General features: G+C 34.8%; 1 protein-coding gene across 9 annotated transcripts in view; it reads right to left on the bottom strand.

The window, feature by feature from the left end:
• The window catches only part of SNTG1 (syntrophin gamma 1), a 321,667-nt gene that overhangs the window by 68,270 nt on the left and 227,359 nt on the right, over positions 1-26,038 (bottom strand). For all 9 annotated transcript variants that reach the window (XM_063394382.1, XM_063394328.1, XM_063394391.1 and 6 more), the window contains one exon: positions 3,388-3,426. In XM_063394382.1, coding sequence (XP_063250452.1) covers positions 3,388-3,426 — 39 coding nt within the window. The remainder of the gene's footprint in view (positions 1-3,387; positions 3,427-26,038) is intronic.

Raw genomic sequence — 26,038 nt, forward strand, 5'->3', positions numbered from 1 at the left:
AACCTCAAATTCCACTGTGTACCTAAGTCAGATGCTGCCAATTCATCCTCCTGGCATGGCAGCCAGTAAAAGCCAAATCCCAGTGAATCCCAAATAGCAAGTGAAAGTTATAATGTGTAGTAAAATCTATAGTAGCTGGAGGCTACATTTGATTTCTCACCCTGAAAAGAATCAGAAGGCTTTATAAGGACTAATGCTCATTTCTCTAGATGCTATCAAGTTGATTTTCAGCTGAGATCAGCACATTTGCAAATTCATGGTGGGTAATGAAAAGACTGGGAATTGAAAAGGAATGGGCAGAGCTTATCCTCATTACACCACCACAGTTTACTGACCTGTCATTTGGAAAGCACTAGCAGGGAGTCAATGCTGCTTTTAAAACTCACCTGCCTAATGATGGCTCTCCCAGGAGCTGACATTTGCTGTAATCAGTGTAACAGCTCAACAGAGGTCAGGAGTTCCATGAAAAGGAAACACCACCATGTTTCCACTCCCATCTTGGCTGATCAACTAGAGAAGCCTCTGGCTGAAGCCTTGAAATATTCCATTCTTTGTGCCTCTCTGCTATGAGAGCTAATAATTTTTTCTCAGAATTTATAGAAATTGTCAACAGCATCTTTTTTAGTGCATATTTGAAATATGCAGTATATTTTGAAGTCCAAAAGGATTTTTTTATCTCAACTACTTGCTATTATATTCTTAAGTGTTACTATTTACATCTAATGCATAGTTACAATACAGAACAACTAATTTTTTATTTTTTTTACCATTTCAAGTGTTCTTTTCATCACTGTCAACTCAGAGAGGGGGAACTTTATTTCCTTCTTGTCCCACAATCTTCTTCAAAATTATTTTTTTGTCTGTGGGGTCCTCCCCTATCATTTTTTGCATGATCTTTCCATCACTATTAAATGTACTACCACTGTTCTGAGAACTTCTTATTGCTTCATGCTGTCCAAATAATTATCAGCTTCTTATCAATACCCATCATCTTTGATCTTCAAATTCTAATTAATGTATCTTATCTTTGTAAAGATTTTCCAGACAACCTACTTTCACAATTACTGCATTAAAGGAAAGCTGCCACGTTATGCGCAGTCAACAAGTCTTTTCTAATTACTTTTTCTTTTATCTTTTTGACTTGCTGCAACATTGATATGTTTGGATAACACTATTGGAGTTGCAGCATCTTACACTTCTATGCAGGTACATTTGTTTCCTCATTGTAGTGCTGATGGATCTGTCTGTGCTCCTATTATCTTCTCCATGTCAAGAATCTTTTTATGAAGGAATCCTAAGGGCTGGTTCCTTGACTCTAATTTGAAAACTGCCTTCCCTCTTTACTTAACATATTAAAATCCACATATATGTGTATAAAAAATTCTAAGTGATAATAACCTTCAATTACCCCACTAATGCTCATTAAAAAAAAAACCCTTGGGTATTTGTTAAGTAAAATTAAATATGCACACCTTTTTTAAAAAGCATAATAGGATAAAGACAGATTTCAAGTTCATGATGTGCTTGCAGAACGGAGTTAAAACTAGCAGTTCAATCACTTAGGCAAAAATTATTTTATTTTAAAAAATCCAGGTGACAAGAGTATTCGAGACGGTATTTTAATTTTTCGATAAATGATGTGTTGATATAACAAGTAAAAAGTCCTGTTTCTTTCCTGCATACCAAGTTAATATTTGCTGCACATGAAGACAGAAATTACCCTTACACCTGTGTAGCCTTTTCTGACTCTACTCAAAAATATTAAACTATTTCACCTAAATTAGGTGATTTTTCCCAACTTCTTTTACGATAAAAACCTGCAACCCTCTCTACATAATGGAAGCCCAAAAGGAAATCTGGTTTTGAATTCAATGTTCCCTAAAATTTCAGACATTCACAGACAAGTAAACCTTTTTCCTCTTCAGTATTTGTCAGGCAACAAGACTTTACCAGTCTCACTGCCCATCAAATCAGCCTCTCTTTCCAGTTTGACCTTTTGACTGAGTTTCTTGCAGTGCTCCATAGTAATTCCTTTGGAGTATAATGATTGGTGCTGATGAGAGATGAATGAATTATAATTGCAGGCTGCCCTAACAGAAAGCATGGCCAAAAAGCTATTCAAGCCAGGAAGGATATTTTTGCTTTCCACAGCAGTTCTAATGAAGAATAAAATGCCTTGTTGACCTCATGTGCCAAGGGTTCCAAAACAGCAGAAATCCCTTAATTATATGTTAGAGTGGTGAGCATTGTAACTGTTTATATTTTTTTATTATTTTTTACAGTAATAAAAGCAAAGAGGTAAGTTTAGAATGAATTAAAACAGTGAAAGTGGAGCCAGTTAACTGCTTTTTGTTCACTAGGCAATATCTTCCTCCTTCTTTTGAGATAGGAGCATATCTTTGCACTCTCTGCATCTAATGTTATATAAACTATTGTGAAAATTCCCAAATGCAAATGTTAACTACATTTACTGTAGCTTCATTTATACCCACCCACATAGTCATTATTATTGATAATATTAGTAGTATTATATTATTTTCATTAATTTTTTACATTTGTAGATCTTCTCATGAAGTAAACAGAAAACAAAAAAAGATGTATCTCCTTCCTTTGTGAGTTACACTCAGCACAATCCATTATAAATAAAGTTGGACTAGAGAAAAGGAACTGAGAAATATGTTGGCTAACTGAAGATTTGGTGTAAGGGAGGTGAAAGCACTTTTCTTCTTCAAATCTGTCCTCTTGAAGGCAAGTTTACAGCTCAGTCCTATAAATATTTCTCTCCTTCTACAAGGAAGCAGTTTTTTCCTTCTGATGAATCAGGTTGCTCTGTTTCCCCTTAACACATTTCTTAAAAGGAAATTGTCATTATATAATTAATAGCTGTCATACACAACATATACATACTTAATTATCTGTACAGTGTACTGAATTTTACCCTGGTAATTTTTATTCATACTTTATTTACATGGTTGTTCAAATATTAATTTTTATGCCTTCATTTGTCAATTGGCAAAAAAACCTCCAAACATCAATAACCATACATTTTTAGAATTTTGGAACATTGATTTACTCTGGCTAATTCTGTAAAGGATAATGATAAATTTCCCCTTTTATAGTAAAATTGGTAAGACACAATCTGAAGAAAAGTATAAATACCTGCATCAAATAGGTTAATTTGAAAAGATTAGGTATGTTCTTACTTTTGATGAAACACTCCAATTCCCTCTGCGCTGAGAAAGTAAAAACACCAAGGTATTCTCTAAAGAAAATCTACTGAGAATTCTTCAGGTAGAATAATGAACAGCTACCACACAATTAAAGATGGTTTAAGGAAGAATTAGAATTATAAATTAAAAAAAGAACTGAAATGTTTATTTTTCTTACCTGCTGGTTTACGGGAAAATTCCTGTTGATTTTTTTAATCTATAAAAATGAATAAAGAAATACATTAATATCCAGTCAATAAAGGAAAAACAAAAACAACAACAACAAAAAAGCTGCATTTTAGATACATATATTAGATTCTCCCTTCAAAATTATGCTTGCAAAAAAGAAAACAAAATCTACACTAAAGGAACTGAAACCTTTGGCAAGCTCATTTGAACAGTGGGATATTTCTGTGGTCACTTCGTGGTTCATTCTGCTGTTTAAAATCCAGGAGAGGAGCATACATGCAGATTTTTTTCTAAATTCTGAATCACTATATGTCTTTATTTTTTTTTCTTATTAGAAAATATAAAATAAACTAAAATATTTAACTCTAAATAAAATTATTTCAGAGCAACTTACTGCCCACCACCAAAGTCATCAAACTCTAAGCAAGTTCCTTTCTTTAAGGAATGATGAAGATTTGGGCTGGAACAGCTTTTGAAACATCCTTTACTCTACCCTTTTATCCTGGGTGCAAAATCAAGTATGCAAAATCAGTTCTGATAATTGTTCAAGTAATTTTTTCTTAAAACATTCAACAATATCCCTAGGTGAAAAATAAAGAGAAAACCAGTCTGAGACATCTAATCCATGATGAGGTTCTGTGCAGCCCTTTAGTACATGGACTCCATCTGAACAAACATTGCCAGGTTTCTGACACAGAAACATACATAAAAGAATACACCCCAAACAAAAAGAATTATGTGTAGAACATACCCATTCCTACTGTTACTAGAAGAAAAATGTTGGCTTTTAAACATAACTTCTGAAAGCTTTTGAAAACCTAGTAAATCTAAAATGTGCATTCATGACAGACACCTAAAACCTAGAATAAAAACATATTAAATTAAAGACATTTTCAATTAGGTATCTATACAGAATGTATCTGAATGATCCGGAAAGCCCTGGAACCACAGTGCAACATTAAACTGCTTCAACCAACCCGCACCACATTTTTAGAAGAAAAGAAGAATCACCACTGAATTTCCTCCAATGCTGAGGATATTGTCCCTAAACAACTACATGCAGAGATGTGAGTAGCAATGTGCTTTGCAGACTCCAGAACCAGGCTGCAGTGGCAAGCTCTTTGAATTCCTCATGCAAATACTGAGCAAGTCTGTCACTGACATCCCACAGTTCTGCTATCAAAGGATAACTCCCACCGTCAAGAATATGATGGCAAGAAATTTCAGTTGGTTTTCAAACGTATCCTGCATCAAAAGTGTTGGAAGAACATTTCTAACCTTCCTTCTTGCATGTGCACCAGCCTCAGCTTCCTCCTCTCTTCAGTGTGAGTTAGGGAGAAGCATTAGAGGAGCAAGGACATTCAATGGACAAATAAATAGTATAAAACTATTACATACAAGATACTAACTATCTTATGTGATTTTTTTTAAATAAAAAGCACATAAACCCCACATTTTTTGACATGAAAAATATTGTGAAGATTTCTGGGATTTATTCCTAAATCAAACATTAATTACTCCAGTATGAAAAATCCTTGTTTGTGTTAGCAGAAACTGTTAAAAGTCCTTGTCAAAACCATGTATTTTCATGTAAGCAAAGACTACAGCTCACAGCCTGAACATCTGAAGTTCTGAAAAAGCAATGTTAATAGAAAGAATTTTTACTTTTCTAAACAAAATACTGAATATATCTACCTAGTGGCAAGTTACAGTTACATATTAAATAATTTAGGACTGTTTTTGTTTACTTCAAACACAGAGATTACATTTTTTTAATCAGATACAAAGTACATTAGGTGCATTGTGTACTGTGTTCTTCTGAAATGTAAATACATAGTTGAAACATCATTTTCTTATTAAAAAAATTCCAGCTCATTTTCAAAAGTACAGTCTAAGCACCTAAATTATATGGTTGTTTTAACTGCTGTCATTTTGATTAATTAAAACAACTATGTTTATCTTTCAGGTAATGTGGTGAGTTCTTGAAATGCATTATTTTTAATTCTTTTACAGAAACTTGAAAACTACATTATAGTTGTTCAAGTCTACCTGAAACTAAAAATTAAGTATGATTAGTTTTAGGAACAGCTAAATGTTTATTATTCATGTGTATAAATATTGAACATTACAGATAAAAAAGTTCTACAATTAGACAGCATGCGTATGTTCTTCCCAGCATGTTACAATGTACATTGAGGAAAACTTAATTTCCAGATCTAAAATATTTGGTAACAAAAACCTAAAAGCAAACATTTTCCAGAAATGAAAAGAGAAAAAAAAATCTTCTGTTACTTTACTGGTTATCTAAAAAAGAAATGTTGCTTCAGTCTTCTAAAACTTTACTGAACTCATTGTAATACTATGTGTTATTAAGCACAATCAGAGCACTATGTAACTGATGCAACTAAAAAAATTTTTTTCATCAGAGGACACCAGTACAATACACTGCAAATATACATTAATGTAAAATTTCTAAATAAAACACACCAGCAGATACTACACTAAGAAAAAAGAGGTGTTCTGAGAAAATTCTTTAAGAAGATGTGTTTATACAGAGCAATTAATAATCAGAAATGAACAAAAGGAGACAGAAGCAGAAGCTAGAAAACAAACCCTTGTCTGAAGACAATGTAGGCTGATTTGAAGATAGCAAGAACTACCTGCTTCTACTTCAAGAACAAAAAGCAGGTGCTGAGAGATGATATTCTATTCTGATTCAATTTCCATAAATGCAAATTAGGAAAAAAAATCTATGAACACCAGAGAGAAAGTACTTTGTGAACTGATGATCAATTCAAGGTGGAAGGAGGAGGAAGGAGTCAAAAAGAAGGTCTCTGCAGTATCTTGCATCTGACAAGCAAATAGGTAAGTGGTGATAACACAAGACCAATAATGGTATCACAGAAACATAAATGGTTTAGATTGAAAGGAAAATTAAAGATCATCTAGTCCCAACCCCCTGCCATGCTCAGGGACACCTTTCACTGGACCAGGTTGTTCAGAGCTCCATCCAGAGCTCTGGCTTTAAAAGCTTTCAGAGATAGGAAAAATATATTTTGGGGAAAGCTATCAAAGAAGATTGGTTCAAAGCACAAGTGATTGTTAATGGTACAAATACGTTTCACTAGATATGTCCCAAAAATTCACCTCACAATATGTTTGGACATCACAGACATGAAGAGTACTGGGCCGGGAGATGATATGAAGTGGAACATAATGAAAAATGTCCCATGGCCAAATTCAGTCATTTTTGTGCACTAGATGTTGCAACCACAGATGGATATTTTCACAGTGATGGCTGTGCCTGCTCTGCAGAGGAGACAAACAAGAACACGGAACACAGCACTTCTCAGCAGGTACACAAATGAGCAGGTCTTGGCTTCAGGTCTGCACAATTGGAAATGTTTGGGGCTTCTTAAATTGTATTATTTAAAAGTCTATGTGAGAGAAAAGCAGTAATGCAGAAGAATACTGTTCCATGCTATTATATTTTTGCATGAATTGATGCTCTCTGCTGAAATACAGTTGATCAAGCTCATAAAAGCTGGGTTTTAAGTTTTCACTTTCAGTTAAAGTGGAACTGAAATGTTCACTCCTCTGAGAGATACTGTTTCAGACCTTCTTGGGGCAAATAGCACAGCAGTAAGTATTTTTAATTTCCATATGAGGATTTTAAAGTGTAATTATTTAACTACTATTTATTAGGGGTTTTTTTTCCTTTCTTTCCTATTTATATTAATGAAATTTGCTTTTCCAGTTTAATCACAAGATCCTCATGAGATGATGAGAATTGTGTCTTTCAATGAGCACCAAGGACTCTTAAGAGTAGTAAGAGCGAGAGATTCCAGGTTTCTCTAGTCCTTAAAAATTTAAATAGAATCATATGTTTCACATTCAATCATATGTTTGAAAACTCTATGTGTACCGCATTTTCTAGGATCCTGTATCATAATAAACTATACTGTAAATTAGACTCAAAGTTCTAAAGGGATAATGGGAAAGACGATTAATAGACAATTAAGATTCAGGTAATACATCTGGTCCTCTACAAGAAAAAGTAACAGAGTAGGTGTTAGTTGTTAGGCGAGTTGGCAGAGACCATTCCCTTGGAGTATCTAGTGGAACAAACAAGACTGAAGGGCAACATATGAAACAAGTGGGCACCAGTGCCTTCTCAGCATTTTGCTGACTTAGGCAGTAAAGAAGATACTCCCACACTTTTGCACATGATTTGATCTCTCATTTTCTTGCAGTCTGTAGATACCATGTAACTTTGCAGGTCACAGCAATTTTCCAATCTAAAAAGAATCTTTTACCATTTTAACTTATGTTAGCCATTTATATGGATTTCCCCAAATAATCTAGACTCTGTAACCTTCTCTATCAATTGTTTGCATTACACAACTGCAGACTCACATTCATTAATAGGTAATTAAAACAGAATAGCTTGAGAAGAATGTAAATTCATGTAAATTCACATAGTTCTTCATCTCATGCATAGAGATGAAGACAAGCAACAATACAGTTTGTGCCACTGGGATGTTAAGTGATTCCAAACAGGAAGCCAGATCATTAAAAGTTGGAAGAAATGTGAGTCCATGGTGTGATAATCTTAGGTTAATGAATAAGAAAGAGTATATAACACTTGAAATAACTAGTTGGCTAGTCTTACTTTCTGCCCTTGCTTGGCTTTTGTTTACTCAATGGGATAGGTAAATTGTGGTAAATTGTGGTAAGATTGTGAAATTTTGTTGTCCAAGAGTATATAAGCATTGAAAGAATCAGAGAACATTGAAAAGAAACATGCAACATCAAAATACATCATATATTGATGAATGCATTGCATTGTATAATTGCCTATGGAATTAATATAGCAATTCTTGATGCTAGTTTTACAAGCTGCAGTAGATTTTAAAGTTCACACTAAAAATCCATATAAGCTAAGTTATGCAAAATAATCAGTCAATCTGTTCTGGAAAATATGGGAGCATAGGAATTATTAAATTCACATCTGCTTCTTGACCTACCAGTGATGGCACCACTCTCTGTTGTGTTATCACATTTTATCAGCTGAATGGTTCAAAGGATAAAAAGATTGGGATTACTTCCATAATTTCTAGCATTTTCATGTCCTAGTTGGATTTTTCCCAAGATTAGACACACTAGATTGCAAACACACTCAGCCTGAAGGAACTCAGCATCCACTTCCTTGAAGGAAGAAAGGGAAAAATTTCAGAATATATGAACAGCTACACAGAGAGGTTTGATTCAACACTGAATAATGTATAAGCAAAAGGACGACCTCTGCTTTCCAGGCTGTTCCTACAGATACCTGCAGGCTGAGTCATCCTCACTGTGGTTCCTAGACAAGAACAAAAGTGAGAAACAAGATGATATGTTTCAGCTTATATAATCAATGTTACAAAATCTCTCTTGGGAGCCAAAAATTTATACAAAGAGATCAAATATTTGGTAAGTTTGTAGACAATGACGACACAGTAGACATCATTCAGGAAGTCCTTAATCAGCTGTCTGAAGAAGTCCTAAAGTAGCAGATGGCTGGAAAGACAAAAGGAAAAATAGCTATTCTTTTGTTATCACCAGACACTGGACTAGATGGATCTTTATTCTGGTACAGTATAACAGTTCTCATGGATCATCTTAATCTATATGGAAACTAAAATGTTTAATTTTAAACCCATATAAAAGTAGAGGAAGAGAGGCCTGAGATAGTCTTGAGGTCTCATCTGGAAAGCAGAACTCTAAAAGGTTCCTTTTAAATTCTACCGACTGCCTTTGTATTAGCCAGCTGTACAAAATAAGCAGAGAGATTCCATGTTTTGGTGAGTTCCAATAAATGCAGGTATTTGATAAATACTTTTGGGGACAACAAAATATGGCTAGTAAAAGTCAGGAGTGCACCTCCAAAAACAGAAGCAGATGAATAGAAATCATTCCTAAGAGAAGCGTTGAACTTTTGAAAGAAAATATTTGTATATTGAGAGATTATTAACCTACAACACATAAAAGCAGTATCAAAGCACAAATGACCATCTGAAATGTGATCACAAATGCATATTATCAAACCTTTCCTTTTTCACTCAAAGTGATTCAGTGAGACATTGAAGACTACAAGCACAGAAGCAATGAATGGATGTCAGAAAGAAATACCAGATTTCTGCCTATTACACAGAAGTGTAGTGGGCCCTAAGGACAAAAGCACAAAACCTACGCTTCAAATTTGTGATGTTCCAATAATAGGAGTGCAATTAATTTTACCCAAATTAAAATTTTCTTTTTTAAAACATGTTGTGCTTTTTTTGCTTGACAGAGGAATGGTGTCACTTAATCCTGCAATATTTAACAGCCATTCCTAAAAGTGGATGTTACCTTAATGACAGTATTGCTATTGTGCCACTTTAAAGAAGACACATGTGTTACAAACACAGTTTTATAACAGTGAATCTCCATAAATAAAGTATCAACAGCAACATTCGTACTATTAGAGACACTGAAAACAAATTAAATCCAGTGCCTGAAGAAGATATTACGGTCCCATCTGAAAGTAAGAAACATATGTCTCTGTACTGAAGATGTATTAGAAGGACTGTGAACAATAAGAATTGAAAATATATGAAAAAACCTGACCCAGGAGGAGACACCAGAATCATTACTTCAGATAATGAAATGCAACTGGATAATTGTGGCTTATATCATAACAGCAGTTGCTCATTGGAGTATGATCACTGCAGTATCAATCACAGTAAGAGTAAAAAAAGCTGGTGTTGCTTATTACTGCAGAGTAAGGAAGTCATGTCATTTTTCCACCAGACTTAAACTGTTAAATTAAACTATTAAAAGTTGATCTGTATGACTCTCCTGGTTAAAAATACCAGATTTCACTACCTCTTGATTTTTCAAGGAAATTAAATAAGTCCAACTTCAATTTTACTTTTCACTTACCATTTCATTACAACTTAGCATTTAGACAATATAATACCCACTATATAGTATTTACTTTCAGAATTTTTTATAGAATTAAAAAGGAGCAGGGGAAAAATTTTAATAATATCCACAGCTTATGCTAGTATCTCTGAATGGAAGTTGCAAGCACTGATATGAATTTGTTCATTCTGTGATAATACAAAAGAACAGCAACATATGGCTGGAAAGCCACTCAACTGATTAAAGCTGCTTGTCGAACCCATTTGTATAGTTCTGCCATGACGAGTCTCTTAATGCCTCATAAGTCAATCCATTAGCAAATACACCTCTACTCAGCATTGGAAGTTCTCTTTATATTGAACCAGTCTCCTTCCAGTTGCAGTTTAATCCCATTGCTTCTCATGTAATCCATCACAGAAACAAAGAAGAAACTGCTTGCCCTTTGTGTAGTTTTTCTTAAGTTGAAACATTATTAGTTTCTTCAGGCAAAGCCAGTTCCATTTCACCCTGTATTTTCTTGCAAGTCCATGCTATTGTTGAAGAAGTCAGAGCCTACTTTGGTAGGCTACTTTTGCATGTGAGCACTGAATGACACACATCTTTCCTGAATGACCAGGAGAACTGGTCATTACAACATTCATTACAACAGCTCTGATCCCCTCAGCCTTCCTCCAAGAGTCTTGCAGTCACTTTTTATCTGCTTAGAGTGACACTGAAATCAGTCATGCCTGCATGAATGAGCAATCTCAGCTAATTATCATTTGACTATAAGGCTTTGGCAATATCCCTCAGATTTAAGCTCCTGGTAGACAGAAGACTTCCCACAATATTAGGTCCAGACATTAGACCAAAGTTTTCATCACACACTGGAGTGAGTCACTCGTGACCAACCAATATATCTGTTCCTCATGGGAAGAATGCTCCTTGATCTCACAGCTTTTCCAGCCTGCCAGGCTTCCATTTTATTTTTAATCCACTCTGTCATTAGGCTTGAAACTTCAGCTCCTGTGGGCAGCATTTAATGCATCACTGCCTGAGAAGGGATCATTTCCTTATGAAGAAAATCTGTGAGTTGAAATGTCTTGTTAGCTAGGTTTTCCTCACTCACAGTAGGTGCTATTGTAGATCTTCCTGGCTTGTTACCAATCACCTTCTCCACACCCCCATTCCAAATTTCACTCTCTCTGTCAGCTTTCCTTTGCCATTTCTCTGCCTACCACTTAAGAGATTTAACCAGCACATACGTTAACAGCTGAGGCATCTTCCTCCCTCCTTAGCCTTCTTTGGGAAGGGAACTGAACATCATAACACCTACAAATTCAGTTTAAAATTTTGATTTAGACATCTATAGTTTTGGTTCCCACCTAAAGTTTCCACTTGAACTGTTAGCAAGTATTGGAAGAAAAATACATCACAACACAACTTATATTTTCATCAGAGGTTTGCTCTGTTTGTTTGCTGAAGCTCATTACTCTCCTTGTATTCCTTCCCCCTAAAAGTCCTATCCACAGCTTTTGAGCCACTTTTTACTGAGTCAAATGGCTCCTTTCCTTTCAGGTCCTTCTTTCCAATCTGGTCATTTCATTCTGACTGAAACAGAATAAAGCAGTTTGTTGAAGACTGAAACTAAATCTGTTTTGTTCCCCTGCCCTCAGTCTATAGGCAGTCTACTGACCTTGCTCATGAAGAGTTCACAGTTTGCCAAGTTTGCATTGTTTTGGGATTCCTCAATTTTGTACAGATAATAACATTTGCAGTTCACAGTCCAGCATTTAATACAACAAAAAGGGAAGTAAAATAACAGAAGAAATGAGGAATTGTATACCACCACATCATAAACAATTCTATAAAACAAGAGACAATTAACTGTCTTGACAGAACCTAATAGAAATGTAGCCAGTGATTTCTAAAATATGTTTATTACTTACACCACAGCATACCAGTCTAAATGAATTCCTGCTGTCAAAACTCATTAAATTGGCCAGTTGCCAGTAGCACAGACAAATACCTTTACCTGAGGCAACAAATCTAAAGAGGTTTTCTGTAGTCTTTACAGGTATTATATCTTCCACCACTCCATAATCAACCCATTCATTTACTTTAGTTTGAGTGGATTAAAAATAAAATTATAGAAACGCCTTGTCTTTCTTTTATTATGTCACATTTCCCTTCTTCTGTCTAAAAGAATTACAATATTCTCTTGAAGCTCTCAGGAATAACAGCAATATTTATGAGACAATTTGGCTGACAGCACCAGATAAACTGCTTGTAAGCTGAAGAAGTCACTTGTTATTTCATTACTTAGATAATTTGCTTTTCATAATATGAAATAGCTGTTGAGGATTAGGTTCACCTAACAATAAACTTGATATTAACACAATTGCTAAATTTTATATTACAAAAGAAAAAGAAATATCATATGTCACTGTAAGATCAGTATAAACCCCTGAGTTTTACAGTACCTGTTTCTGCTGGAAGCTCACCATTCATCTGTATAACTGATCATTTTAAATTTCACTTGAAACACTACAAAATTACTTTGTAGTGCTTGTATATTTAAAAGTCATGTCTTCATATTTCACAAAATACACCCTGCCCCTCCTCCTGATACAGAACAGGCCTCACCTTACTCTGTATTCAGATTAATCACAGATTAATCTGTGATTAGCAGACTAGCACTGTATTAAGTTATACCCTGAGATGACTTTTAATGAGAAATTCTTTTACAGTAGAGCTTCCAGATTGCCATAAATAGGAAAGATTGGTCTCTGCTTAAGCTTCCTTCTCTTAACAAGCTGCTGAGCCATTAGCTTAAAAAATCTTGAATTTCATTCCCTTCCAGGGAATACAGGTGTCACTACTGATCTCCAATTGCACCTCATAAGAATTCATTATAAAACAATATGCAAAAATCTCTGCAAATACGGGTTTTCTCAAGTATCTTCTGGTATTTCTGAAAAGGAATGTGCAAATACTGATCAATATGGTCAATTACAACTGTAAAGAGCTGTGTGTGTTAGTGGGACCATGGATGAAAGGTAGGCCAAGGGGTAGAAGATGTCAAGGTAAGAAAAGAAGAAAAGAAAAAAGAGTGGGGTAAGAGTTTTGCTGCACAAACAAATTAATTTTCAAGCTCAGATTTCTTTTTTTTTCCTTCTTCTTCTTTGAGAAGTGTGTTAAAGGACCATTTAAATTTTAACAATATTGTTAAACTAACACTAGTAATAGATGGCATATTTTTCTTGCTTTGGATATGATCTTGTAATCCTTAAATAGGAAGAGGTATGAGAGTTAAAATCAACAGGATTTTCTCCAGCCTCTCATAAACTTCCAATTTATTTGCATTAACAATGGCTAAGACAGGCACTAAGGATGTTACAAGCAAATTTATAGATGACTTTTTCTTTAGTGAGCATTTTGGACAGATTTCAGAACAGCAACTCCCTGTCTAATTGCATTTCAGCAGTAAAGGAGATCGTTTAGTCAAAAGTATAGATTTTTGCACTATCAGTATTTCTTGTAGTTCAAACATGATTTAGAGAGGGTCCATAGAAGTGCCACAAAGACAATCAAAGGACTGGAAAGCCTGCCATATAAGGAAAGGCTAAAAGAACTGGGATTGTTCAGCCTTGAAAATAGAGGGGTTAGGGGAGGCCTTTACAGTGTGTTCCAGTATTTAAAACGTGACAACAAAGAAGATGGAGATTCCCTTTTTACAAGGAAGTCACAGGGAGAACACAGAGGCAATGAGTACAAGATACTCCCATGGAGATTCCGATTAAACACAAGAGGAAAATCTTTGACAATGAGAACAATCAATCATTGGAATAACCTCCCCACGGAAGCGGTGGGTACCTCAGCTTTGGATACTTTTAAGATTCACCTGAATGGAGTTTTGGGCATGTTATCTAGACTGTGCCTTTGACAAGAAAGACTGGATCAGATGATCCTCGAGCTCACCTTCCAACCTGATATTCCAAGATTCTATAATTTCATAAGCTAATAAATGCAAATAATACTATCCCACATTTTCAAGATACCAAGATCTGTACATTTCTCTAAGTTTCAACATTAAAAATAGTGAAGGATTATCCTTGTGACACATAAATTACTGGAATCAATTAAAAAATATTCTTTAAAAAAAAAAATTCTTTTTTTCCCACAACATCTTCTCTCACTACTTTAGTGAAGTGCTAGTTGTCTATTATGGACATTATCTTTCCTGAAAGAAAAAGGCACACACACACTTGCTGAGAAAATTACTCCAGCAGTATAGTTAAAGGAAAATCAGGAAACAAATAATTCAGCAAAGGTATAATGATGAAGACAATGGCATCAGTAGAACATAAAAGCTATAATTTAGAAGTGATATGCATATGTCAAGCTGTAACAAAAACAGATGCTGTGTAATAAGTAAAATTGTATGTGGTTACATTATGATATATTACCACAATGAAAGAATTGACTGCATAAAGTTGACATTATTATAGAAACACTTAAAATAGTAATATATATCAAAATGGTGTTATTTTAAGAAATTAGGACTGAACAAAGCAACTAAATATTTGAATAGTATCATGCCTATTCATAAAGCATAGACTGTTCTGAGAGCATAAGCTCAAAGTCCAAGAAGAAGAGAATCCCAAAGATGTATGAAGGCAGCAATTCTATCAAATAATTATTACTCTTTCACTATGAGTACTAACTGTTCTTAGCACTGATTAGGAGGATATTAACACACAGAATTTGCAAAAGATTTAGTTTTGAGTTGGTCACAACTAAAAAAAACCCAGTAATGAAATAAAGCTATATGAAGAGAGTTTGTACTCTGAAACCATATACAATGGTTGTTCTGTGCCACACAAAATTTGTAACTTCTACTTTACTGCTATTTATTTCATCTCAAAATTTCCTGTACTTAGTAAATGGATTAAGAACAGAAGCTCAACCTCTAGTGGGTTGTAAGTAATGTAATGAGGATGTATTTGAAATGCATTTATTTAAAATGCTTCTCACTAATGTATACCTAATACCTTCTCTGGTTTCTAAGATGATCTGACTATTGAAGATTGTGTCACACATCAATGGTGACAGTCATCTGCTTTCTACTGACCTTCTGAGTAAATTCTAATCGTGAAGAGCATTCAATACTTTCTCTTTCTTGTCACTGTCTGCCAATAATTTTCTTTTCAAAATGGAGTCCAACCAACCCTTTTCTTTTCTTTTTTTGTCAGTGATATATGTCAAAACTATTTGCACTCTCACTGCTTGCCAGCTGAGGAAATCTCATCTTGTCCCATCATATTGCTGGTTCTCTGTAGACAAGGGATACTTCCCAAGCCCACTCTTAGTTACAAATTCCATTGTACTACACATTTCCTCTGTTTTGGTATACTAAAGAGTTAATCATTTAGCCATGACACTTCCTTTTCTTTCCAGTGGACTAGTAGATGCATCTTACAGAAAATGTGGCTGTCTAGTGAGTTTTGATTATAAAAGTGAAATATGTGAAAATGTAAAAGAAGTTATTTAGCACTGGTAACATTGTATTGGTAGACTCCCTCCAGCTCAACAGGAAATACTAATGAATTAACAGGAGTAAACACAGAGACAGAGCCAAAGAATACAAAGAGCTAGTAACAAGCTGATGAACGACTCATAAAAAGATTGGCACTGCTGAAAATAATCCCTTTATTAATGTGAACTTTACTAATCTCAAAATGCTTGGGAAGATGCCAATGTGCAAAAAAAATATTTTCTTTTTTAAGATGAAAGAGTAACATGTCTGGAACTGAAGGGTTGTATATTCAAATCTAAAGGGGAAAAAAGCATGCCTCAAAGACGTAGTTTGACAACATAAACCCAACATGGCCAGTGAAGCTACACAGACCAGGAATGAGGCAAGTTGGTTTCTTTATCATTTGCTGATGAGCTGGTCAAGATGCAAACTGCCTCCTAAGTCACCCCAGTGTAAAGACTGAGAGGTATTACAACCAGGAGTAAGCAGGAAGCTCCCATGAGGCTGTTTCTAGGGTTTTTAAAAAAATAGGCATAAACCAAATAAGATGTGATTTATTTTAGTTCAGTCCATGAACCTACAAAGGTAAAGAGAAGTGGGGTTTGGATCAGAAGACTAAATAGAGGTCAGATATCTACAATTGCTTTAAGCTAGGTTTGGCATACAATCTATCCAGCTATGTAAGTGGAAAATTAATTTACTGGTACAGCCATCTGCAAGCCTGGATATTCTAGTGTTTTAGTTGCTCTTTGAACAACAGGGACTACTCTCTTTTTTTTCAAATTCAAATTGAATACTCTGTTTTCCTGACTGCTGCTTATTATATTTTTTGAGATGAAAATGCTCTTTATGGTTACTGTTTAGTAAATGAATGAGCTAATAGCCATACTGCTGCAGCAAGAGAAGTTAGCTTAATTAAGGTGCAGAAATACATTGCTAAATAGTCTGGAGAGGTAAACTGACTATCTCGTTAAGCACATAACTTTAAAAATAATCTGTTTAAAACAGCTTGTCAACAGCCTCTTAGGATTGCCTTGCTACAATATTTTAAAATATAGTTTATGTTTATATAGCAATATAAAGATCCATTTATGTTAAACTGGTGCAAAAGGAAATAATTCCGATATAAAACATGCATACACACTGTGATTTATCAATTATTTAAAGAGTAACTGGAAAAGAATGTTAGCTCCACAACTCTATAGGGGTTATGTCAGCCTAAGGACCTATTTCTTCTTGTGAAACATTCTATTTATCATGTAAAAAAAGAAAACCCTTTAAAGTTAATATTGCTACAATTACAAAATGAGAAAAACATTCAAATGGAATGCACATACTATTTAAATATAAGCTTGAGAAGCCACCTGTGAGGTTTTTTGCCTGGCATAAAACAAAATAATTGGTAAAAAATGATATATTCACTCCCTGTAACATCTTCAGCACATAAAAATATGAAAAGGTGAAAGCCCAAACATTGATGTAGTCATTGGTCACTTGTATTTAATTTAATAAATATAAAGCAAAGGCCCTTCACATTTGTTTTGTTTTATTGATGATCTGTTTCATATTTGCAGTTGCCTTTCCATGCCTTCTCTTGTAATAAAAAACTTCATGACTTTCTTTGCAGATATCTGGAGTATCTCAGGAAACTCATTTCAACACCTCAGAAAACTTAATGGAGGGGACTAATAGAAGTGAAATTAATACACTAAATGGGATCTGAAAGAATAGAACAGGTATCTGAATGTCAGGTCTTTTTGTCTCTTTGGCAGAACCTTTCTTTGTGAATGGTCCTTATTAAAATTATATTCACAATTCTGTGGACATTTACCAATAAAATGCACCTTATTAAAGGTTTTGAGGATTAAACTTTATGGGTTTTTTTACCTTCTAGAGAGAATTTAGGTTATTCAATCATTTTGCTTCTACAACATTTTGATTACCTCCCTCCTCCTCCATGAATAGGAACCCTCAATTTATATTTTTCATAATTCATATAAGAGAAAAGAAACATTTTTTCCTTTCTGAACAAAACAGTAAAGCAGAGCAATGGACATTAGTTCTAAATCTACACAGCTGCTGTAGGCTGGTACTCCAGTGCAGAAATATTAAACAAATACATATTTAGAAATACCCAGTCCAACTTGTAACTTCCCTATGCACTAATAATGCTATAAAAAGGCTATAATTTTCTCCAGGTACATCTGCACCTAGGAAGGGAAAACAGCAGCCACAATGAATGGGAAAGCAAAGAGGAAAAGAAAAGCAACAAATATTTTTATTTACACCCTTTATTCAGCAATGAATGAGTCCATTGCTCATGCAGACCAAAACAGTTTGCATCAACATGACTTCCCCAAAGCTATTTTTTTCACACAAATTATACTACAAGTTAAGAAATCTCAGCACTCCAAAAGGATGCAGAACACTTCCTATGAGGTGAGAGAATCTCAAGAAGCATGGGTTTTAATTTCATCTCAAAACCTGAGAGACATTCTCATTAGTTTTTTAAAACTCCTAGGAACAACAAAGGAAGACAGAAAGAGGGAAAGGGGTAAAGAAGGTTTATCAGAGTACAACATTCACAAATACAGAAAATCCCCAGCTGCTAAGTTAAGACATCTACATGAGGTCTATTTTTGATGATCTTTCTTTTTCACGGAAAACTTGGCTGTAGAAATTTATGTAGACTCTCCTTGTCCTGCTTGTATAACCACACTATGCACCCAGGCTTTCACTTGTGCTAAAACAACTGTTTGTGGGACTGCACTGTTTGTAAAATTGGAGAACTAAGCTGGGTTAAAAACCTGCAAAAATAAAATCTACCCTGTAGTATAGGCAGTGAAAAGTCCAATTTGGTCATGGTAGGTAATACCAGAGTACTCACCCAGGATTTGGGAGATACAGTACTCAGGCTGCAGGAGACAAGTATTTATCTGCTGCTCTCAAGCAATACTGCAGCTGGATGAACCCCACCAGACAATGTGGACAAACCCTCCTGCTGCCTGTCAACTGCATTGGCAAGAATTTTACACGTGGCTCTATGGATAGCACAGAGAAGAGCCTCTGGAAGGAAAGGCACAGCCTCAGCCCTGTGCTGTCCCGGAGATCCTTGGGCCAGCAGTGAGGCAGATGGCATCAGGCTGCAGGCTGAGAGCAGCGTGGAGAGCTCCTGTCTCTCACGTCAGGGTGACTCCACCAACCTGTAGGCTTTTATACTAAAGCACCCTCTTGCCATTTCCTGTTAGGAGAGGGAAAGGTAACTATTTAATTCAAGGAGATGGAATCACCCTCTGGAGATATCTGCAGTCTTTATACAGTTAATGGGATAGAAATAAGTGCCTGTGTTAGGAAGATGAGTTCACTTCCTTCAAGTCTTAAAGACATTTTTTAATATCCCTTTATTTTTTGGGAGATTGGGTGGAAAGGATCTTTCTTTTTAGGGACAAACAGCTACCATTTCTGTCATATTACTTTGTTCAGCTAAAGTAGAAAGCAGTTGTAAAAAGAGAAGTCCAGCTCCTTGGCAATCAGATATCAGAGAAGAACTGCTGAAATTCCTTTAACAATGTTAAATTGACTGAATTATGTGAGAAGCACCAGCGTGTTGACACACCGCAGGAAGTTTTTCATCCTTTTTACTACTTTACAAAATTGCTTTAGGAAATAAACACATTGAAAACAATATTTTCTCCTAGGCAGGTAACAGATTTTTCCCTGGAGTAAACAGCCATAAACCTGTGTGTTAGTTCACCAACAGACTTATAAACATTTTTGGAATTTGGACATATACTATTTTACTCTGGTTTTTTTATTAAGATTTGTCATCTATACAAATAGGAAACTAATGAAACATGCAAATATATCACATATACATAGATTTTTTTTGTACATGTTTTAATCTACCTCAGAACAAGTGATCAGTTTTTGAATAGCCAGTGTATAGTGGGAACAGTGGGCTAAAAGAAAAATTTTTACTCCTTGTGTGATTTCAATGCATCACTGGAAAAGAAGTAAAATATCAGCAATTAGAAATATGAATGAGGTTTGCCTTCTGACTTTTAAGAAGTAGCCTTATGAATAAAATTGAAATGGTCATGTTGATAGGCTAAACTGTGTATCTGCATTGACCTTACATCACCTTTCTGCTAATAAAGCTAAAAGTAAGTGTAACACAAATTATCCCCCAGTTGGATTTTATGTTGTGTTTTATGACACTGAACCATTAAGTAGCTCACAGGTGAGAAGGACAGGCATTCTTTAACTGCAGTATTTTATGATTTCTTCATTCTGTGTCTAAAAATTAGTGACTGCCTTTCCTATCACAGGAAGTCTCATATAAAAGTAGAATTTAGGAACCTGTTATGTATGTACTCTATAGCACATAAAGTGCTCTCTTGACAAACTACCCAAACATAACGGGTAATTGGCTCATAAAAAAAGCAAAATTGGGGAATAAGAATTACATTATTACATGCATCAAATATAAAAATGTATATTCATTTTAATATTGATCAAATATATGTGATTAATAGCTTCTGAGACATTATTTCATATAGTAAAGGATTGCAGGCTGTATTTCAGAAAGAGCTGGAACAACAAAAAGTTGTTTCATACAGTTTTTATTGATTTAGGCAAAAGCTGTATCAAGTGATTTCATAAATGCAGTAAAAAAAATTGCCTTGAATTCACTGTACTCCAGTTCCTGATTGGCATCATTAGGCAAATGCCTTTTTAACCCCCATAAAATTGTTAAAAATTTGTAAACAATTAGGGAAAAAAAAGGAGAAAAGCAGAACTCTTCATACACTCACTATAAACTGTTCAAGAAGGCAGTAATTCTCAAAGGAAATTAATAGTTTTTCAGCACAGTAAGTCAGAGAGTATCATGCACTGGGAAATGAGAATGAAACAAGGTGCTTCATCCTCAGTTTTTCAAGCCTGACTTCATGACCTCAATGACAGTCTGAAACAAGTTCTGAAGGTAATTACCTCATTCTCTGAAATAAACAAACTGGTGAGAAAACACCTTGCAATCATGTTGGTGGCCTCATAGGTGACCAACACAGCTATAATTTCAGACATTTCAGCCTTCCCCCACAGGTATTTGCAACTTAACTACCCCAGGTATTTTTAGGAGATACAGAACTTGTCACACAGTTTCGTAATACCTTTTGTTAGTAGGGACATGGCAAGCCCCAAGTATTTGGGGCTGATTTCTTCTGCAGCTCAGCAATCATTTGTAGTTTTGCCTGCCTGGGCTTGTTTGCTCTAACCTCCTAAACCTGTACTGGAATGGCTGCAACCCCTCTCTGCTACCCCACACCTCTGCCTCTCCCTCTGACTCCATTCTGTTACGCAGGCAAATAGAAGCTGTGCACTACTTGAATGCCCTTGCTCTCCGTGGCACTTTATGAAGCAAGACAACCAAAGGGAAAAAGTGCTTTCAACACATTAGGCTGCTAATAATGTATACCCTGAGGTGTTTTATAGCTTTTTGAGTGCATTTAAATTTCTTTTCATTCTTTATATCTTCTAATTCTCTGGTTGTGGAAGAAAGGCAAAACTTCTGATGTAGGCACCTTTTAAAATATATTTTAAAAGTGAGTAAGAGGAAATGGATGTCAAAACAAGATAACATTGCTTTAAATAAGAATAATTATATTTGTGGTTTTTGTGGGTTTTCTAAGATATCTGAGAAGGAATACAAAAAAGGTTATTATTGCCTAGCCTCCCACTTCCCAGTTGCTGTTTTATCAACTGCAGTTTGTGATTCAACACCACTTTTATCACATTCTCACTGAAAATAAACCAATTGTGGAATATTGAACATTTTACTGCACAACAAAAACTAGGTTACAGTAGCTGGAAGTCTCCAGCTGCTACTGAAAGGGCAGCTTGGCATTTTGGTATGAAAGGGCAACTTATAATGAGTCCTTTCTTCTTCCATGTGTTACCTCTCTGCAAACTCCCAAATGACTTGCCTGTATTCCCAGTTAAACTCCTATTTCCTTTATTCTTGTCATCATTTTTTTGCCACTAAAAATCAGTCAAGAGATGTTGTTTGGTTTGGGGTTTTTTCCCCTTAATGATAGGCTTCTTGTTACCTTTCATCCTGGTGGAACATTGAGAGCAAGTGTGACATTTCTCCAAAGTGTCTTGTAACTAAACAGATCATAATTTTTATTATAATGTGTTCACTTAAGCCTTCAATAATAATAGAATGAGGGAAGAGAAAGAGTATCAAAGGTTCATATAAATCTGCAGAGAATAAAGAACATATTGAATATTGATGTTTTGTTCTAATTTAAATACTAGTACAAGGCTAAAATTTAATTTGACTCCATAAAAAAGTGGATGAATCAAAGTGCAGGGATTCTTTACTGAGTGACAGCTTCATATATAAAACTCCAAAAATATTCTCTCTGTATGAATGTTGCTTTTTTTTTTTTTTTTTTAATATTTACACTAAGCAGGTAAATTTAAAAAGAAGGGCTTTTGATTCTATTGTCTCTAGGGACATTGCTTCTCTTAAATTGTATTTTAGCGTTCTATACAACACTAATACAGCTGTTAATATTTTTATCAGATATTACTGACCACTGCAAAAGTTGTGTACTTGTATACAGCAAAACAAAAAAGATGTTACTAAAAATAGCATGAATAGATGTAACATTTTGGAGAAGCACAGAAAGAACATTTAATTTATTTTGAAAACCTTTCATGAGTAGTTGAAGTCTACACTGGATATTCCAAAGCAATACTGCAAGACTGCATGTCTTTATGGTGAGTGCTATCACCATAATCTGAATGTGTCGTAAGAAATACTCCAACTATGAAGACAGAAGTTTATTCTTACTGGTAGTAGCATCTGCCAGAAAAAATGAAAAACATTCTACTATTTTCTTTCAGTAACTTGCTAACATTGAATGTAGTCCTGTCATATTTTAGTCTTCCTACAACTGGAACAGATTGTATTAGTCTAACTGGTTTTTTTCTCCTGTTTTTTACTCTTTGTCTCCTCTTTTACCTAGTGACTTAAGGTACCTAAATTTCAGCATTGTAAAGACAAGGTATTATCATTTTTTTTTTCTAGTAGAAATGAAACTAATTTTTAATTTTTTTCTCTTAGCAGCAGTTTCTTTCATTAGGCACTACTTTTTAAGCACACCAAAATAGTCCAATTGAACTTTTAAACTTTATTCAAGACGAAGGCTTAGGTTCTGGAAAACACACTCATTGGGCCAATACTCAGTTTTTAGACCTCTTAATCCTAGCTCTTATGCTATTATTATGCTTCTACCATCAAATATGTGTGCCTCATTAATTTCACAAATGCATTATTTTACCCAGAAAAATGCAACATAATGGGATAAAGTGAAGTTACTGTGAACTATAGCTTGTAAGATCTTGTGGACATTCTCAAGATAATCTTAGAACTTTTTGCCACCTCCTGATTAGAAACTTTACCTCAACTGCCTGTCATTCCTGTCTGATAAAGTTCATGTTGTTTCTTTGTTGTCAAGTACTCGCTTCAAGGCAGAAAGCATAAACGTGTAACTGTTGCAGTGTCTTACAGAAATTATGAAAGAGGAAGGGGAAAAAATATATTGTCCTCACTACAGAAAAATCTACCAAAGTAAAAACAATGAGCAAGTGGGTACTCAAATACTTGAATATTTGAATGAGTTGTGAGGATAAATCCCCAAAGATTCTATGAAGCTATATCCTGGAAGTTGCTAAGTCAAATGTATTTTTAAATTATATTTTGTTAAAAAGACCCAAAATGTCTGACTTTCACTGTAGTAAAGCCATTAAAAAATTGCCTTTAAGTTTCCTGACAATTGCAGCACATGAATTAGGGATGTATTAGCAACTCTTGGTTCTTTATAGAGCACATGATTTTGGAGCATTTTCTTAGACTCTTCCAGAGTGTAATTTCTTTAAGAGCTACATTACCAATTGGGTACTGTCATACCAAAATTAATTAACAAAAGAGACATTAAAGACTAGAAATCAGTATCAATTACCACCAAAATTAATACAATTTAAAAGTTCATGGAAAGGCAAATAGTTCATAGCTGAATTGAACCACTGAACTGAACATTCCTACTTGGAGCATTAGCAAGAAAAGAAGCAGAAGCTTGTTCCCTTTTTAGGTGGCTTTGGCCAGCCATGCAAATTGGCAATAAAAAGATGTAGAACCTCATCATTTCATGGAGGAATTAGAGTTGCCAAGACCAGGTTCAATTTAGCATATTCAGGTTTGAGCTCATGAACTTCAGGATCAGGATTGCTTCAACTTCAGGTTTAACATAACTCTTCTGGGTTTTGAGGCTATTGATAAAACTGGTGAATTTTTAACACAGATGCAGTTCAAGTGACTCAAGCTGGAGAGAAATCTATCTTCAAAAATGAATGATTCTTATAGATTCATCACCTCATCAATTACAGTGTGATATTAAGTCACTTCCAACAAGTACAAGCTCATTCATGTTGTGTAATTTTAATGTATTTCATCTCATATGAGAGCACACTCCTTGGGATCTAAAGAAATTAAAATTAGCAGTATCACTCTCAATATCCTTAAAACACTGGAGGATGCTTGTGCTAATCTTCTAAAGATGAAGAAAAAGAGTTCATACCTGAGGTTTGTCTGTTAAAGAGAATCTGAAATGAAGTAAACTACATCAGTCAGCACCTGGATTTTTTAAAATCTCTTCTTAATAGTCAGAATATAATTTTCTATATTTCTGTATTAAAATTTTATCAGTCTTTTTGCATAATAATATGAATTCTAGCTCATACTGTACAATGATTACTACTACCTGGTAGTCTAACCACTGCAGGAAAAATGTGTTTGCTTGCAGACACCATCTTACATTCAACTAGTAACACTGCCTTTTAAAAATGGTGATCATGTCAGGGCATTTTGGTTTTGCTTCTACTTCTGTATTTCTGTTATCTTCTCGCTAGATACTGAGTATACTGCTGATCCTGCAGTTCAGTCACATAATGTTTGTGTCACATATGGACATGCTAGATCATGAGAGAAGAGCCTTTTGACAGTATCCTCACAAAAAAAAATTGACTATAGGTTCACCAAGGTATTTTGGAGCCAGGGACTCATATTCACAATTATTAGACACATGTGGGAACATAGGATTTGTTATTCTCATTTTTGGGGTTTGAACCATCAGATAATTTTTGTTCAGTCAGTTGGTGTGTGAAAAACTAAAATAATTCAGATTTCCTGACTGAGAGTAGTATGTTTTTGTTTGGGGTTTTTTTGTGTGTTTGTTTTTTTTTTTTGGGTTTTGTTTTTTTTTTCTCTCCAAAAATATCCATGCATTTCTTTGGAAGATTTATTCAGAGAAACTCATTTTGGCCCCTCAAAGACACCAATGACAGGATATCAGGATATATATCTATCTCCTTAGGTATCAAGTATGAACTCACCACCCTAGGGTCCTCTACCAGTCAAAGGAAAGATAGACAAGTCCTGAGGGAATTGATTTCATTACAAAATGGACGTCAACAGTAAATAATAAGATTCATTCTGGATTTTCTGCTTTAAGACATCTAAGGTTAGGCAAGAGAAGTCCCACCAAAATCTACAGAGCCTAGATTTGATACAAGGGTAAAGGAAATTCTTTCATAAACAATCTAGCTGTTATAGTGCTTCTTTTCTGACTCTGTTTCCTTATTTCTCAAAACGTATATAAATATGAGAAACATCATGTAAGTAAGTATTTATATGAGCTACATGGTATTTAAGTGAAACAAATTATTTTCCGTAACCTCTAGATAGGAAGGAGAAGTTAATTGAAACTAAAAATTGGACAATTTATCCAAAGAATTAAACAAATTCCTTAACTCTGTTTCTTTGGCACTGGATGACACAGTAAGGAAGAATGACTGTGAGTAAACACCTCTCTCAGATAGGAAAACTGCTAACATCAACAGTATGTGCCTGTCAATAACCATCTTGTAAAGAAAGAAAATACAGGGACCTCTAATCACATCTAATCATTCTTCAGTTCAACAGTTTGGGTTTTTTTCCCCCTCTGTGTTCCTAAGGTTTCTTATATTCACTTGCATGTATGTCAAATAACTAAATCTGTCTGGCAACTGATAATTTAAAAGAAAAGTATATTACAGGAAGGAGAGTGTCATT

The sequence above is a fragment of the Prinia subflava genome, chromosome 1, assembly GCF_021018805.1.
Source record: "Prinia subflava isolate CZ2003 ecotype Zambia chromosome 1, Cam_Psub_1.2, whole genome shotgun sequence".
Taxonomy (NCBI): Eukaryota; Metazoa; Chordata; class Aves; order Passeriformes; family Cisticolidae; genus Prinia; species Prinia subflava.